Source organism: Besnoitia besnoiti, chromosome IV (genome assembly GCF_002563875.1).
Source record: "Besnoitia besnoiti strain Bb-Ger1 chromosome IV, whole genome shotgun sequence".
Lineage (NCBI taxonomy): Eukaryota > Apicomplexa > Conoidasida > Eucoccidiorida > Sarcocystidae > Besnoitia > Besnoitia besnoiti.
The window spans coordinates 385,301-400,557 of NC_042359.1; the positions used below are offsets into that span (position 1 = coordinate 385,301).

The window sequence follows — 15,257 nt, forward strand, 5'->3', positions numbered from 1 at the left end:
CAACAGATACACCTTCCGCTCGATTGCTCCAGCACTTCATTTCTGATGGGGGGAAACGAGGCTGCTGGTGGGCTATAATGACGCTGTACGAGGCGGAGAGCAGTTCTGTATCTCGCAGCCAGCCTCTGAGTCATGAAAAAAGGGGAAGGCATGGGCACTGTCGCGTATCACTCGGGCGTGGAAAGAGACGTGCGGCGTGCGCCCACGCAGTGTCACAAGTGTGGAACGCCACCGCACATTCAAACGGCCATAAGGGGAAGCGCCTGATAAAAAAACCGCACGTGAATGCATGTCACGCCCGACAGAGTTCAAGTACCCTTCACAGCAGCGAAGGAAGGTGTCAGGAGCCAGCAGAGAGGCACCTGAAGAAGTGTTAAAGCAAAAATCACAGACTTTGGTCCCGCCAGGCGACTAGCATCCCGGCTGACTTGCCAGCCAGCTGCCTCGTTCTCCTGCGAGCAGCGCGTCGTGGCACCTCTAAGGAGCACCAGCAGCTCCGCCGCGGCGCACGCAAACAGATATACATAGGCGACTGTGAAAATCCACGTAATGCTCGCACCATTTATCAGAGCCTCCCCTCGCTGCGGAGACTCAACAGCGGACTGGCCTCCAGGAGCGTCTGGTGACGCTGCGCGGATACCAGCGTCCTCTCCGCCATCGATAACCTCGACTGAGCCTTCTGCAGCGCCCTCTGCGGAAAGCGGAACGGCGGCGCCACTTGCGCGAGAACCTTCCAAACTGGCAAGCGCATTGAGAAAGAGACGCACGGCAATGAGAAGCGCCAGATGAACGTACTTGTAGCCGCAGAAAGAAAACAGATCGAGCGTGGACACAGCCCCCGCTCCGGAGACGTAGAAGGAAACTTTGGCAACGAGAACTTCTGCAGCGAGGAGCAACAAGGCGATGGACGCCGTGCTGCCTAACAGCTCGGGCCGGAAGTCGTTCGCTGCGCCTCTCGTCAAGGCGTAGAGGAGGACGTACGTAACTAAAGCCATGAGGGGCGTATACAGATCCCGAGGAAGTGGGTTCGAACCCGCGTGAGAACTATCACCCCCGAAATCTTTTGCAGGCAGTGACCGCGCACCCGCAGCCGGGGTGGAACGCCACAAAGACAGAAATGGGAAAAGGAGCTGAAGAAGGCGTTGTCGGACGCTTGTCTGGCTGACGCTGAAATACGGCCGCAGCACGGCAATGGCAGACGGAAACCACTTCTGAAGTTGTGACACCTGAGATGCAGCCTGCGTCGACAGGTTATCTGCCACAGTATTGAACATCATTTGCATCACGGCTTTCTGCATGTCCGAGTTCGCGCCTGGAGCTGGAGCCCCCCCGTCCGGCCTCGGTCCCCCCATCGGCTCTGATTGGTGATTTGCGCCGCCTGGAATTTGACCTGCCGTTACATCGTCTGCTCTCATATCCATCTGAGGCCTCCCAAAAGGAGAACTCCACACCGCAGAAGATCCAGCCATGGCCTCACCCACATGATAGGGCCGCGGCGCCGACGATTGCCCTGCTCCAACGTCTAGTGGCATTCCTGGCGGCAACATGCCAGAAGAAGGGTTGGTTACACCTCGGGAGCGAACGTGCTGCGACGGTACAAACTCATTCTGATGAGCTACGGAAGATGCAGCACCAGGGTGAAGATGGGACGTTGCCGGGTTACCCTGCCATGCAAAACGCTGCGGGCCAGCAGACGAGACGAATGAGTTAGGCGCCGCCATCATCGCAGCTGGTAGCGGACAACGCCTGAGGGCTATGACGATTTTGCCATTCACGTCAGCCGGACGAACACTTGACGGACAACACGATCAGACCAGCTTAGGAGTCACAACAAAAAGAGACGTCAGCCGTGGCGAAAAAAACGCCGCAGAAATACGACGGTTCAAGCTGGCGAAAAGGAGAGAGTCATATCAAGCTCAAAAGGGTGTTTGGCAGAGGACGATACATTTCCTTCCAACAGCATGCAGAATATGAAAGAACTGGAACCAGTCTCTTTCCGAACGGCCTGTCCGATAACGAGGAAACCTACTTTTTCCCTCTTTCAAGCACGAGTCTCACAATAAGTACAACGCCCTCGTCGTGGGATTAAACTGCCGGAAAGGGGAGGGAAGCCACCTTCACTAGACATCCACAAGAAGGAGGAAGGATGGAATCTGTGTTACGAGTTTGCGTTCGGTGCATCGTTGCAGACAACAGCGTGCACAGCGAAGGATGCAGCACGTGGCATGCGCGGGTGATTTTTGTGGTCAGTCCACATACATGCCTACTTCTTGTCACACTGCCTAAGAGCACCATGTTTGGAGAGTGACTGAAGAGAAAAGAAAATCCGTAACACCAGAGAAAGCCACTCTCCAGGGCTCGTGCTGAGGACCCGCCAATGCAGCCTCCGTCGTCTGCTGTATTCCTCGGCGAGCCGTCATCACGGGCAGACAACAGAAGCGCTTTTCGTGAATTAGTGACCACCACATGAAAGGATGGCTTCCTGAGTGAACATTAGTTGGACTCCGGACTCAAACAGGTGGATGAACGCAAGAAGATACGCGAGACGGGGGTATAGCCAAGCTCACGGCCGCCATGGCACCCAAACTCGTTGACACCTGTTGAGGGCGCAAATGCGGACATCATGGGTCGGTCTTGCTCAGTGACGCGATACGTTAGTGCTCTGCCTTGTGTGAACAGCCTTCTGAAGAGCAATATGCGTATGTGACTGGTGGAATCCTCATGGTGCATACATCGGCGATTGTCTGGCACCGGATGGTCGAAAGCCGTATGTGCTTCGTGTAGCAAGAGTTTGTAGGTCAGTCCACAGCAGAGCGGAGCAGCAAGGCATCAAGCTCGAAGAGGTTGTTGAGTGGATTTCACGGTTGATGGATTGTGGTTCTGCGTGCAATACAGGATAAGTTGTCTGCGCGCCCTTCGTTACCTCGTAACCGACAAGCGAGCCGTCCGTATTTTTCGAATGTGGTCGTGGAAGCCAGGTCCTTTGCTCGGTTTCATTCTATCATGTACGAGGAGTCCATTTATCTGGAAGAAAAGGGGACGAAGACCGGAATCCGCTAGAAGCCTACTGCATCTGCATGTGCACGTTACGCACTCTAGAGAGATGGTGCAGGCAACGGCCTGTGCCCTTTCGGCCTACACGTTAAGTGTCACACCAAGGCACACGAACGTGAAAACCTATTTATCAGTTCAGGGCAGGCGCGAGAACGTCTCAGTCTGGAGAACACGGAGATACGGCGCCGCGTTCCTCTTTCATAATGACACAGACAGAGCTCTGTAATCACTACGGAGGGTGCAGCCAAGGAACGTCTATTAGGCAACCTGATCAACGACACAACGCTGATCGCACCCTTCGGGTCGCCTTCTCGCCTGCGTGTCCCACACCTTCCACGAAGAGCTCCCAGACAACACAGTTGCCCTCCCGCCCCTCGGACACGCGTCTGATACCGCCGCTCTAGACGAGAACAGAACAGCGCGCTAGTCAAGCGCCGCACATGGGCTGGTCATGTGCCCTGAGGATGCAGCACACCTCCTGGGCAGTCGGTTCACTATTCCTGCGTGCGGCTGGAGCGTGGGCAGGAACGCGTTCGCCGGCAAACAGAGTGCCGTGTGCTCTAGTGCTCTAGGCGGTGGACGTGTCTGCAGCTGGGCTAACGCTCTCTGCCTCCCTGCACGCAGTGAGGGCCTTCTTGAGCTGGTCCTCGAGTTCGCCGGCCCTGTTCAGCTCCTCCATGATATCCACCCCACCCACGACTGCGCCGCCGACAACTAACAAAGGGTAAGTCGGCCAGTTGAAGTGCTTTTTCGCGACTGCCCGGACATCTGGGTACTGCAGAATGTCGACGAAAGTGTACTCCTCCACCTCTAGTGAATTCAGTATGCCGACCGCCCTCGCGGAGAATCCACACATCGGCGCCTGTGGCGAGCCCTTCATGAACAGCACGACAGCGGTCGACTTCACCAGGTCGTCCAGTTTCTTCTTCAGACCCTGGAAAACAAAGCACGCAGCGGGCGCAGGCGTGTGAGGTGTGCTGCTGCACCCGTGCGCGAAACCAGCGCGAGCCAGTGGATGACGGAATGACACGCGTCAGACTGGTGGCTGTACCGTCGAACGTATCTACACAGAATGACTTGTAGTGTCAGACTAGGAATTACGCTCGTAAGTCCCTCTCCGCACCCGCGTGCACATCGGACTTTCGCGGGCGGGGCTTACTGCTTCCGCTTCCGGGTTAGCCGCGTTCTCTGCGAAGAAGCATACCAGACAGTTGGACACGCTAGACCATGTGGGGGAACGGTTCGTGAGGCCTTCTGATCTGCTCAAGCAGCGAAGCCCGGGGCAGCTTCACAAGGCGGATTCAATGCTCAAAAAGACTGGACTCGAACGCCGAGAACCTGCTCTGCGTCAGTGCCCGTCTTGCTCAGAGCGAGAGTGCCTGTCCATGGCGCCCAGGAAGCACTGGCCTGCAGACAAACATACTTTACTATTGCTCCCAACGCTCCTGTACACCACGGGGTCTGTTGGACATGTAGTTGCATCCAGCCTACTCCACAACAGAAGTCCCGTCGTACCTGTGCTAGTGGATTGCTCGGGTGCGGAAACAGTCCCGTTCGAACGAGATGGAGTGCCAATGAACATGAGGCTCGTGCCTCCACAGACAGATTTCGTTCTTGTGTAGCGCGTCGCCAGATGCCCCAGAAAGCGTCGACCCCCGACGGACTGGGGAGGCACCGGCTGTTTGCGAACGCCGCTTGAGGTCGGTTGGATCCCCTTCTGCGCCGAGACAGTCCGCCGCCGGGAGCAGGCAAAAATGCTCCTCTGGGGAATTCCAAACTGCTGTCTGCACTGCGCTGCTGGTGAAAGGGCATTCAACTGCGAGAAGGAGCTCGGCAGGCGGGAGCAAACCGACAGTGCCGCGGCTACTGGAGAGCCGAGAGCCTCCCGGGTCAGACGGACGATCGAGGAGTTCATTTTCCCTTTTACTGTGATGCCCTGGGCGTGTTTGTCATGGCCATGCGACAAGCGAGATGAACGGGATGCCAATGGCTAGCCGCTACGTATCCGCGCAGATTCAACCAGCAACAGTAAAGGGGTCTGGCACGTCCTTTCCTTCAGTGACCGCAAAGGGGAACCGGAGACTTTGCCAAGATAGACCAAAAACGAAACCAAAAACGCGTTTGAGCGAGAAAGACCCTTGCGTGGATAATACGGCGTAGAGGTTGCCTCTAGTGATGATGAGCTGGTAATGCAGAATTGCCGTGGGAGGCACGCGAACAGAGACACACGGTCACCAGCGCCGCAAAGTGCACACAGCTGCAGATGAAATCGCAACTGGAAAGAGTGAGTCCGATTTTTCGAAACCCAACTCACGTTGTAGCGGCTGCGTTTACGAGAAAATATCAGGGGCTGTTTTACGCTTGTTGCTGTCGAATCTCATGCGTACACGCGATGGCATGCATGCAAAGTAACTACGAAAGCCTAGTAGAAACATGTGCATCTGCCACAGAGGAACGTTACATGTCTAATGAATATGACAGCACTTGACGGGTTCCTTGCACTGTAAAGATGACGCGAGGATTGTAGTGGTTCAACAACACGATGAATCAGACCAGTCAATGCCGTGTATGAGTGCGGTAGGAGCGCCCACTACGCTCGAAGCAACGCATTATCGTTTCCACAAGTGTAAACCTGCAGTGAGCCGGCAATCCTGTGCTGTCTTCTACTTGTTTTATTGGTCTGCAAATGTCTATCCGCCGTTGCGATTCCACAACCTTGATCTAGAGCGTCGTTTTCGTGTTTTGAGGTCTATGGGCTGCTCTGAGGCTCTGGTACTACATACTGCAGTCGACCTCCTTGCGCAAAGCAGCGCTGGGGTTTTCCTCGGCGATTAGGCGGTGTTTTCGCGAAACAGATTACGTCTCAGAGCCACGAGATGCCAGTTCCTAGGGATGCCGAAGGAGAAGAGCCAGGGCGCCCGCTCTACAGTTCTCATGTGACGGCGGGTTCTTCTGCCTCCGCCGCTCGGAATCCCACAGAGAGGCCGCGCATCCCCGGCACTGTTTTGCATCCTGACGAAATTCACGACCGAACTCGGCACCGCGTTGAGTATTTCGAAGCCAAGCAAGCCACACACTACGAGAAGAAGGAAAGAGACGCCATTCGCACCCAGATAGGGAAAGAAATCCGAGACAAATGCAGGTGCGCTCCAGCCGAAGCCCCACTCTCTGTTCATGCCATGCTTGCCTCACCTGTGTATATGCCTGAAACACGTCTGAGGCAAGCGAGGCAGAACAGAGGTATCTGACATCCTGTTTCACGTTTTTGCTTGTCAAGCGAGCCCCGCGATGTAGCACTTACGAGCGAAGCGTCAACGGCAGAGCGGCTCGGAGACTTCCTGGGAAATCGGTTGCGTTGGCGAGGGCGCGGATGCCTAACAGCCGTCTTCAAACCTGTGCGGTATGCCGCAGTACCTGTGGAGAAACGCGAAGTGACGGCGGCGGCATGCTGGACGAGCTTCAAAATCTGAGTGCGCACCGGTTGCTGTTCTTTCGTGTCTGGTCCGACTGCGCGAGTCGGCTGCGCGTTTTTTCGCGTTGAGCGGTTGTGAGTGCGGCTCGATCCGTGTTCGTGTACTGACTGTAGCAATGATGGTTCATTTGGTTCTCAGGGCGGAGCTTGATGACTACTACGACTGCATGTGCGAGCGCACGTTCACTTTCGTCGCTTGCCGGTCGTTTGCGGCTGCAGTGCAGAAGTGCATCAAGAAATACGAGAGGCCAGAGGTATGGCAAGGTCGTGCCTTAGTGCGATGGGTGGCAGAGGCGGTGTAGCCCCGCTGTGTGGTGTTGTTCTTCTGATTCATGATGTCAGGACGAAGAAGGCGTTTCGATCGGCGGAATCGGCGTGTGAATCGACGACTCCAGCCAGATATTGCGCTGTTTTTCTTCCTGCTGTCCCTCTGTCTCTGTGTTGCTTTCCCAGTTTCTCCTCATCCGGCTTCCTCTATGAAGGTCTCTGCGCTGGAGCGTGGAATAGATGGGATGTAGAGTTGTGACATCTATTTGTCGGGCGCTGGTGTACCCTGAGATGCTCGCGACAGTGTCTCCTGCTGCTGTGTGGATACGTGCAGGTGATGGACAAGCGTTGGCAAGAAATCGCCCTCGAGCGCGAAGCGCTGGGACTCAGCCGCATCAACCGCCGTCAACGAAAGTACTACAACAAGTACATTTCGGACGTGTAAGCAGATGAGGATGTCTCACGTAGGCAAACGAGCATGTAAACACAGACAAGCGAGCATGTTCCTGTGAGTCAGAATAATGTCCGCTGGCATGCGTCACTGATCCACATTTTCCGCGCGCGTAGGCTGCATTGAGCGTTCTCGACTGCAGTGCGAACGTTCTTCGCGAGTTCACCCGACCGCTCCGCGGCGTACCGGGTTCTGCGTGCAAAGCTCAAGGCTTGCAGGGTGTATCTCAGCGAGTTTGCCTTGCTGCATTGTGCTTCTTGTGTGCCCTGTTTGGCTGAGGGGGCGGGTGGCTGGAGGCTTTCCGAGTTTCCGCAGCGTCTCCTCGCGATTGTGAGTGTGGGTCGCCCGTCCGCATGTTTCACGCGGTTTTAGGGAAGTCAAATGAAACGTGTGACGCAGCGGCAAGCGTCAGACCAATCCCTTTCGATGGTAATTTCGAACGTAGCGGTGCCAGTCTGCCTACACATTCCAACTCACGACCCAGGCTGAATTCCGCACGCGGCTGTGGCGTGTGCGGCGCGTTCGTCCGTGTCGCTGGCGGCGCGGCTTTCGGTCAGATCCTGGTTTCGACACTCGCCCGCATCTGTCGCCTCAGCCCATATCGTTGAGAGGGCGGCTACCTCTTGTGTGTGGGAGGCAGAGGCGTTTGTCTTTGCCGCCGAGCGTGCAAGAACGCTAGCGGTTCGGACTGCGTCTGCGCCGTGTGCTCCTTTGTCTGCAGAGACGGGTCTGGCTGGCTGCCTCGACGAAAAACTGAGACTACAGGGCCTGGAGACCAGGGGGCGTGAAGCCCTGCGTGCTCTCCTGTGTATAGCCCAACCCGTCTACCGCCAAGTGTTCGCCACGATTCTGTATTGTCTCGTCTCGACTGCTGCCGTTGTCTCTCTAGATCGGAAAGAACTTATTCAACGTAGCTTCTGCGTCAAGCCCTTCGCTATCGCCCTGCTGCTTGCAGCACTGCCGCTTTTCTCAGAAAAGCTGGTTCGCCGCACGGGGTGCGCAAACAGCGCCGGCTCGCGCCGAGAGCGGTCGCTCTGCGTAACTCGACTTAGAACAATACCTGCAAGACGGAGAAAGACTGAGTTGTCGTTTAGTTGAAAAAAAATACTTGCGAATCCAGAAAGGAACGGGATTGCACTCGAAACAAAGGTAAACGGTAAAACTCGAGGAACACTCTCAACGCCACATGCTGTGCGGCGCGAGTCCCCGTGTAGGGGGGCATGACAGCGCCTCCCCAAAGATGCAGATGCACTCAACCTTGGACATCTTTACTTGGAAAACCAATAAGTGAGTCGGGGTCGCGCCGTTTTATTGGTCTTGCTGAGGCTGGTCTGCGCCGTCCTCCTGAAGCGAACGACACGCAGTGACAGCGATAGACGGTCATCAGCGTCTTCTCGACCGCAGTCCCAGCTGACGTCCCGAAACAAACGAATATCCACGGAAAATGTGCGCACGACCACTCACGGGACTACAAGCGGTCAGCGCCATGCAGACGGAGAACGGTTAGCTCAGCGCGGACGATCCAAACGGCTACGTGAACGCGCATCTGCGACACCTCTGTGTAGCGGTCTCCCAGGTAGACACACCCTCATCCCGCTAGCACACAGCATGCCACTGAAGAGTTGACAGGGCCCAATCGTGCAGTTCTGTGTCACCTGATGCGTCGCGGCAAAGTGCAGAATGACAGACGACATACGCAATGGAGCGCGCGGTTCCAGCGGCTCCGCTGGTTAAAAACTGCTCAGAGGGCTGCCCACCATATTTTCGCTGATCTCCATGCCTTTCTTCTTCATCTCCTGGCGGAAAAAAAAGTCATCGCTCCAGACTGCGAGACAAGCATGCACACACGCAGCACTGTGGAGGATGTGTACAAGCGGGAAGCCTTCCATGTCCTTCCACGCTATCGCGTTCAACTGGGATCGCAGAACGCGTCTCTGTCACCCGTCATGCGGCTGCGCAAGCATCAGTATCTGCCGCTCCACACCGATGAAGCCAGGACAGTAAATGGGCGTCTGACGGTAAGCGCGAGCCTCGGTTCTCATCGGCAGGGCCCCCGATGGATGTACACTACGTCGTCTGGCGGATGTGCGCCGGAACTCCTTATGTGTAATACCCCTCGCCGGCAAAACAGCTCCTTCGGTGGCAGGAAGCCGAGAGAGAGAAATCTATTCCCTCGCCAGAGCGGATCGGCTGCAGCCCTTTCGTACTTGGTTTGTTGCGGGCGCCGGGGGCGAAGCCTCCAGATCGAGATAAATTCACGCGAAGTGTCCGCCCGTAGAGTTCGGCGTTGTCCATGTTTTCCATCGCCTCCTTGGCGTCGTCTTCCTCCTCGAACTCGACGAAACCGAAGCCGCGGTGCAGCCCTGTTACACGCAAGACGCATTTTCGACCCCCGTTAGCAATGCCCGGTTTACCAAGTGCGCCGCCCAGATTGTGGAGCGTAACATGCGCGGTTCTCGATTGCACCCTTCAGAGTTGGCGAGAGTGTGGCGTTGTTTTGGCTGCCGCACCCACTGGCATGCAGGGGTCTGCAAAGCCCCCTTCCACTACACGGCGATTTGAATGCACGGGTGTCGCTGCCTAGAGTCTGACCTGTAGTTTTGTCCTTCGGTATTTCAAGCTGCTTGATGTCGCCGAAAGGCAGGAAGGCCGCACGGAGGACCTCCTCTTCGACCTGTTCCGCGAGACCTCCGACATACAACGTGCGCTTCAGCCTCTCCTCTCCAGTGTTAGCCAGCAGGCTGGTTTTGCCGGTAACAGGCAGCATGCTGAATAGTGATGTTCCCAGTCAGGACAGCCGGAACGCACGGGGAACAGAGCGGAGCGCTAGGGCGCCAGAAAACTGGTGAATATCAGCTTGTTGAAATGCCGCTGAGGAAAACTTCACACATATCACGACTACCCTGTAATTGCAAACGCGTGCAATAACGCCGCGTGCGCCGTCTGTGCCTGTTTGTCTTCTCTGCGTCTGCCGAACTGCCCCTGGAGAAGATGGAAGAGTATCCAGAGACCAGACATCACACAGTGAGGTCTCAAAGCCAAAGTGTGATGTTATTTGGGGGCCGAAAACGGTACACAAAGTAGCGATGCGCAGCAGAGGTAACTGCTTCAACTCCGTACCACAAAGAACAGTGGTGCAGCAATAACCTCTGGCGAGCACGCCGCTCAGTCAGTCGCACGTGCTACGAGGAATAATATGTCGTCTTTCACGTTGATTAGGTACCACCGAATATCACTGGTTTTCTGCTGAGGGAAAAGTCAACCTCATCCCTTGACGCCACGGGTAGCATGCAGAAAAAAACCGGGGCTGGTGCAGTCTGCGCATTCACCGCCCTGGGCATACCGCGAACGTTCGTTGCAACTTACGTGTGGTTCTACAGCGATAAACACATGGATGGAGAGATAAAGTTGGCAATCGAACGCGTAGCCCGTTGGCGAATTCGGCGGCATTCGCACGAGTACCACGAGCGGCGTGCGCTTGCATGCTCTGAGCGACGGACGAGTTCCGCGACTCCCGTAGGCGCAAGACACGATACCCGAATTCAGGCAACTGTGCTGCGAGTTGATTATCTCCCTAGCGCGAGTCCCTGTGTGACATGGCGCCAGGATACACAACGAAGCCTTGTGATGGGGGCTTGAAAAGACGCCCTACTTAGTTTTCTACGTTGAGCCATACCAAACTTGGCAGCAGCCATCGGCCGTACATCCTGTAACGTGTCCAACTTTGTTTGCTAACGCCTCTGGGGTCGGCTGCACAAGTGACACACTTCCATGATGTATACCTGTTGGTCTCGATCGGTTCGTTCACGGGCGCATTAGCTGGGATAGCGAGGGTTGTCCATCTTCGAGCACTGGTGGTTTCCTTGATCGAGTGCCGTGTAGAAAGAACTTGGCGAGTCGCCAGACTCCATCATAAGTGCCCGCTATTCGTTCAACATTTGTGCGCGTGCAACACAAACTCTAGCAAGAATACGGCGCTATTATCCCACAATGTACCACAGCGGTGTTCACGCTGCAGGTCTCCCGGTGGCTCAGATGCCTCAGAGCCAGGCACAGCCACCAGCCAAAGAAATTGATATCGGGTGTTCGATAGGGGGCCCTAGATAATATACCAGAGCCTTCAAAAAACTGAAGCTGATCTGCAACTGCGCCAAAATAATCCCGGTCGTGCCACATGCACGCTTGTTTGTAGGGTGGCATGTAAACTCTCACGTGCTGACTCACCTGACCGAACCCCCCCCCCTCCCCTCCCCATCACAAAGTGCAGTGGACGGATCTGCTCCCCAGGTGACTGCCGCACGTAGCATTTGCGTCAAATCTGCGGCCCTCTCCCTTTGGCTTCGCTGTTGCCGAAGAAACAACGGTTCGCCATCTAAAGGGCACGTCCTTTAACTTGGGAAACTCCACTGATTGTTCGGAAGTACACGAGCTGGGTGTCACAAGGGAAACAAAACTAATTCGAAAGAGTGTCTTGTCATAGGTCTGACGGTGCAGAGCATCATGTTCATTCGCGAAACGTGACCACGCATAACACAACTGCTGTTGTTCATATTGCAGTGTGCTGCGGCGCAACGGGCACTGCAATGCTTCAGGCTGTTTTACGAAGAGCGTTGCGCCGTGAAATACTTCAAACGCTCGTAAGCCGTCTGCGGACAACAAGTGCAAGCATCGGTCAAACGTGTGCGCTTTTCTTCCAGCGAAGGCGCAGAACTTTCTCAAGTCGTTTACGTCCTCTCCTGCGCATCACGGCATAACGGGGAAATACAATGCGCACCTTGCCACTGAACGCCTTCGGAAGTAAAGGAGGTCCCGGGAAAAGACTTGATGTGAAAAGCGTGTGCCCTCGTGGGCACGCATGCCTGCAACGACGGTGCATCGAGTGGAAATCTGAACTTAAACGGGGAGCAGCGAGAGTCCTCTCTGTCCGGCAGGGCTGTCCCCTGCTGGTCTTTAGCAGCCACTCAACCCCGGATTTCTTGCAGCTTGTTATGAGGCCCCTATGTGCACAGGGCCCTCCGCCGCAACCAAGAGCACATGCGATCCCGAGTCGCCACCCCTCTGTAGGCAATCATCTCAATGCCTTCCAGGGAACCCTAGCGGGGCGTTGGCTATGATTTGGCAGATACCCTGGAACCACTACGGTTATATATATCGTCTACCCCGTTTGAAAACAACTCGACAGAGACGATTATCATCAGTCCTAGAATATACGGCCCAGAATCAGGGGCGGCGCGGGAGAGTTTCATCATGGAGTCGCGGGGAAAAAATGGAGGCGCCGCACTGTGCACTGTGTTCATCCCTTCCCTGTGGAGAGGCAGTGACACAACATGACGAGGGCGAGAAGTTGAACTTGTCTTAACACATGTGCTCCTGATCTTTCAGACGGCTCCGGTATGCGCTCCATGCTAAGATTCGCAGCCTGTGGGCCCTGCACAACAGTCCGCTGAGGAGCGGTTGCTCCTGGGTGTCCTGTCACATGTCAAGCGTGGCACAGTGAGCCGCTGTGCTGCGTTGACGTAAGAAACCTTCTGAGGACAGTATTGATGGAGCGGACACGAGGCGTCTCCTCCACGACCTATGTGTTTCCTTTTCGTTACGTTTAACAGATAGGGAAAGACATTCTAGATCGGCGCAGTAAGGCTCCCCGTGTAGTGTGGTGCCCATGTGGCAGCCCAGGACTGCCACGGGCAGTGGGCGGCTACCAGCTCCGCGCCGCTCGCAGCAAGCCAGGCGCCAGGGGAGACTCTGACGCCGACGCGCTTGAGTGCCTCTCGGCTGATGTGACGGGAAGCATCGCGCGTTCTCTCATTGTCAGCAGATGAGCATGTGTAATTTTAGGTGACAAATATTCTGGGATGGGCGTGCGGGCGAAACACGCACAAAAAATCTCGCTGCTCGCGGTGGCGCATTCTTTGAGTCATGGTCCTCGTGTCTTGCGCGGCTGACACGTTTGTGCATTCACAGTGAAATCCCTCGTTTCTCGTCTTCCTCGTGCAATTCACTGTGCTGCGTGAAGACTGCCGTAACGGCCTCACTGAATCGCTCTCTCCCAGCTTCTTCTCTCGCTGCCAAGAAATACCCGAGCGGCTGAAGCTGTCGCATAGGGGCCGCCGTTCCCACAAACGCTGTCTAGCTCACCTTTCTGTGGGTCGTCCGGGCTTACACGTACAGGCAAATTACGCGAACGGAGTCCGCCTCCTCAGCTGTGCTACGAATCGCCGTTCTCCCTCTACTAACTGCAAATGAGCCTTTTTTCGCGGGCAGCATGAAATTCATTCAGGCTGGCTGACCTCTGAACGATCCCCTCGAGGTCTGGATCTTCGAAGGCCTATACGGGGCTGGCAAAACCGGATGTACCCGCGACAGCTTAGAAGCAAAATGAAGCTCCTAGCAGTCTCTGCCTTCCTCTGTTGTCTGCCGTTCCAAAGTGTGGTTGATGCATGGAGCACTTCGTGGAATTCCGAAATGCACGGTCACTTGGACAATGGCGTGGCTGCGCGCCGCACAGTTTTCTTCAAGGGCTTCACGCGGACGGGACGGAACGCGCCGTCATCGCTGCTCCAACTGCAGTCGAATAGTGATGACGATGATGATGATGCTGATGATAAGAAAGGAGACGATGGAGACGAAAAACATGGAAGAGGGGACCACGACGATGAAGACGCACATAAGAAGAAAGACAACGATCCACATGAGCACAAGGAAGGAATCGATCCAGTAGATGCCAAATTCATGGACAGACTGTCTCCTGATGACAAGGAGGCGTTGATTCATGGAACAATTGACCCCGCAGTCCACTTCCCCCTGCTTCTCCACATGTCGTGGAAAGAACTTGTAAGTCCATCGCATTGTGCTTGACGCAGGGTGCCCACTTGACGTTGACATGACAGTCCCGCGTGACGGCAGTGAAGCAGTGATACCTCTGATGAAGAGCGTGAATGCTGTTTTGTGTCTTGCTTGGTCTGGCAATCGACCAGGTGAAACCCCGTGACGCGCACGAGGCTCTGCGTGAGCCGCGCATGAGTCATGGCATGTGTCCGTTTCCAGAGTATCACTTCATATTTCTGAACCTCATGTTAGAGCGTCTTTATGTGTGCCCTGTCCATTTCCGAAACGGATGCAGCTGCGGGCAGTGAAATACCTGCGCAAAGCGACGGACTTCCTGGATACTGTCAAGGGTCACATGGACGCCATTCCACGGGACGAAGCAAAAGTTCCTTCGGTTTCCGCCGCCGTGAAGATCGAGGTGTCTGGGAAGGAAATATCTATTGCTGATATTAATAGCAAGGTTCGAGAAGTGCTCACGGGAGCCCAAAGTATTGAAGGGTTCCTTAGCAGCGCGAGAAGTCAGGTAAACGCCCGACTGGCTAAGGTTCTGCCTCAGGGTGGCGCTCCGCCAGCTGTCGCTCCGCACGCACTCGCCGCTGGGGGTGTTGGCGGCGCTGCTAACCACTAGGAGCTCCTTCCCGATGTATAAGATCGTCTTCTGCCTATGTCTTCATGCAGGGCTTCCTTCGATCCGTTCTTGACTGAAGACAAATAGGCAGGAATATCTGTTTTTTTGCATGAGCAGACCTACGTGCTGCTTGCGTTTCGGCTGTTGCTCATGTTTGTCAAGGATGGAAATGAATGAAATTCTGTTACGGTGATGCATCGGTCTCACTGTGCTAATATTCCAGCGGTTGGAATCTGTTTATTAGCAACCGTCGCACTTTTGTCTTAAGGAATGACGTTTTCGTTGCAATTTTTCCCTTCGATTCAAGATGCCTGTCAGATGTTTTTGGCAGGAACATCTCCCGCTGCGCCGGCTCTGGAGACACTGCTTTATTCATGGAGGCTCCATTCGCACGCTTCCGGCCTGCTTGTATGAGCAACATTGCGAGCCACCAAAAAGCCCATTGTTGCCAGGTTGCGATAGGAAGTGCTTCGTTGCAACTGCAGGCCAGTGACATTTCACTGTCAGCTGGTTCCGTGTCTAGGTACCGATACTCGGCTCCCGGGCAGGGGCACTAT

At 55.3% G+C, this 15,257-nt stretch overlaps 5 protein-coding genes across 5 annotated transcripts; 2 read left to right on the forward strand and 3 right to left on the reverse strand.

Moving 5' to 3' along the window:
- Window positions 1–308: 308 nt before the first annotated feature.
- BESB_051980 (Hrf1 family protein) lies at window positions 309–1,724 on the reverse strand (the record flags this gene model as incomplete). The annotated part of the gene is made up of 1 exon (XM_029363633.1): window positions 309–1,724. One exon carries the CDS (start codon window positions 1,722–1,724, stop codon window positions 309–311), a length of 1,416 nt encoding a protein of 471 aa, XP_029219556.1.
- A 1,898-nt stretch (window positions 1,725–3,622) lies between these two features.
- On the reverse strand, window positions 3,623–4,969 carry BESB_051990 (uncharacterized protein; the record flags this gene model as incomplete). The annotated part of the gene is made up of 3 exons (XM_029363634.1): window positions 3,623–4,034; window positions 4,214–4,313; window positions 4,570–4,969. The coding sequence occupies 3 exons, from the start codon at window positions 4,967–4,969 to the stop codon at window positions 3,623–3,625; spliced, it is 912 nt and encodes a 303-aa protein (XP_029219557.1).
- A 961-nt stretch (window positions 4,970–5,930) lies between these two features.
- On the forward strand, window positions 5,931–8,032 carry BESB_052000 (uncharacterized protein; the record flags this gene model as incomplete). The annotated part of the gene is made up of 4 exons (XM_029363635.1): window positions 5,931–6,196; window positions 6,666–6,780; window positions 7,128–7,234; window positions 7,966–8,032. 4 exons carry the CDS (start codon window positions 5,931–5,933, stop codon window positions 8,030–8,032), a joined length of 555 nt encoding a protein of 184 aa, XP_029219558.1.
- Window positions 8,033–8,552: 520 nt separating this feature from the next.
- On the reverse strand, window positions 8,553–10,011 carry BESB_052010 (putative peptidyl-prolyl cis-trans isomerase E; the record flags this gene model as incomplete). The annotated part of the gene is made up of 4 exons (XM_029363636.1): window positions 8,553–8,588; window positions 9,002–9,069; window positions 9,452–9,607; window positions 9,837–10,011. The coding sequence occupies 4 exons, from the start codon at window positions 10,009–10,011 to the stop codon at window positions 8,553–8,555; spliced, it is 435 nt and encodes a 144-aa protein (XP_029219559.1).
- A 3,698-nt stretch (window positions 10,012–13,709) lies between these two features.
- Window positions 13,710–14,700, forward strand: BESB_052020 (uncharacterized protein; the record flags this gene model as incomplete). Its single annotated transcript, XM_029363637.1, has 2 exons — window positions 13,710–14,078; window positions 14,368–14,700. The coding sequence occupies 2 exons, from the start codon at window positions 13,710–13,712 to the stop codon at window positions 14,698–14,700; spliced, it is 702 nt and encodes a 233-aa protein (XP_029219560.1).
- Between the last annotated feature and the right edge of the window lie 557 nt (window positions 14,701–15,257).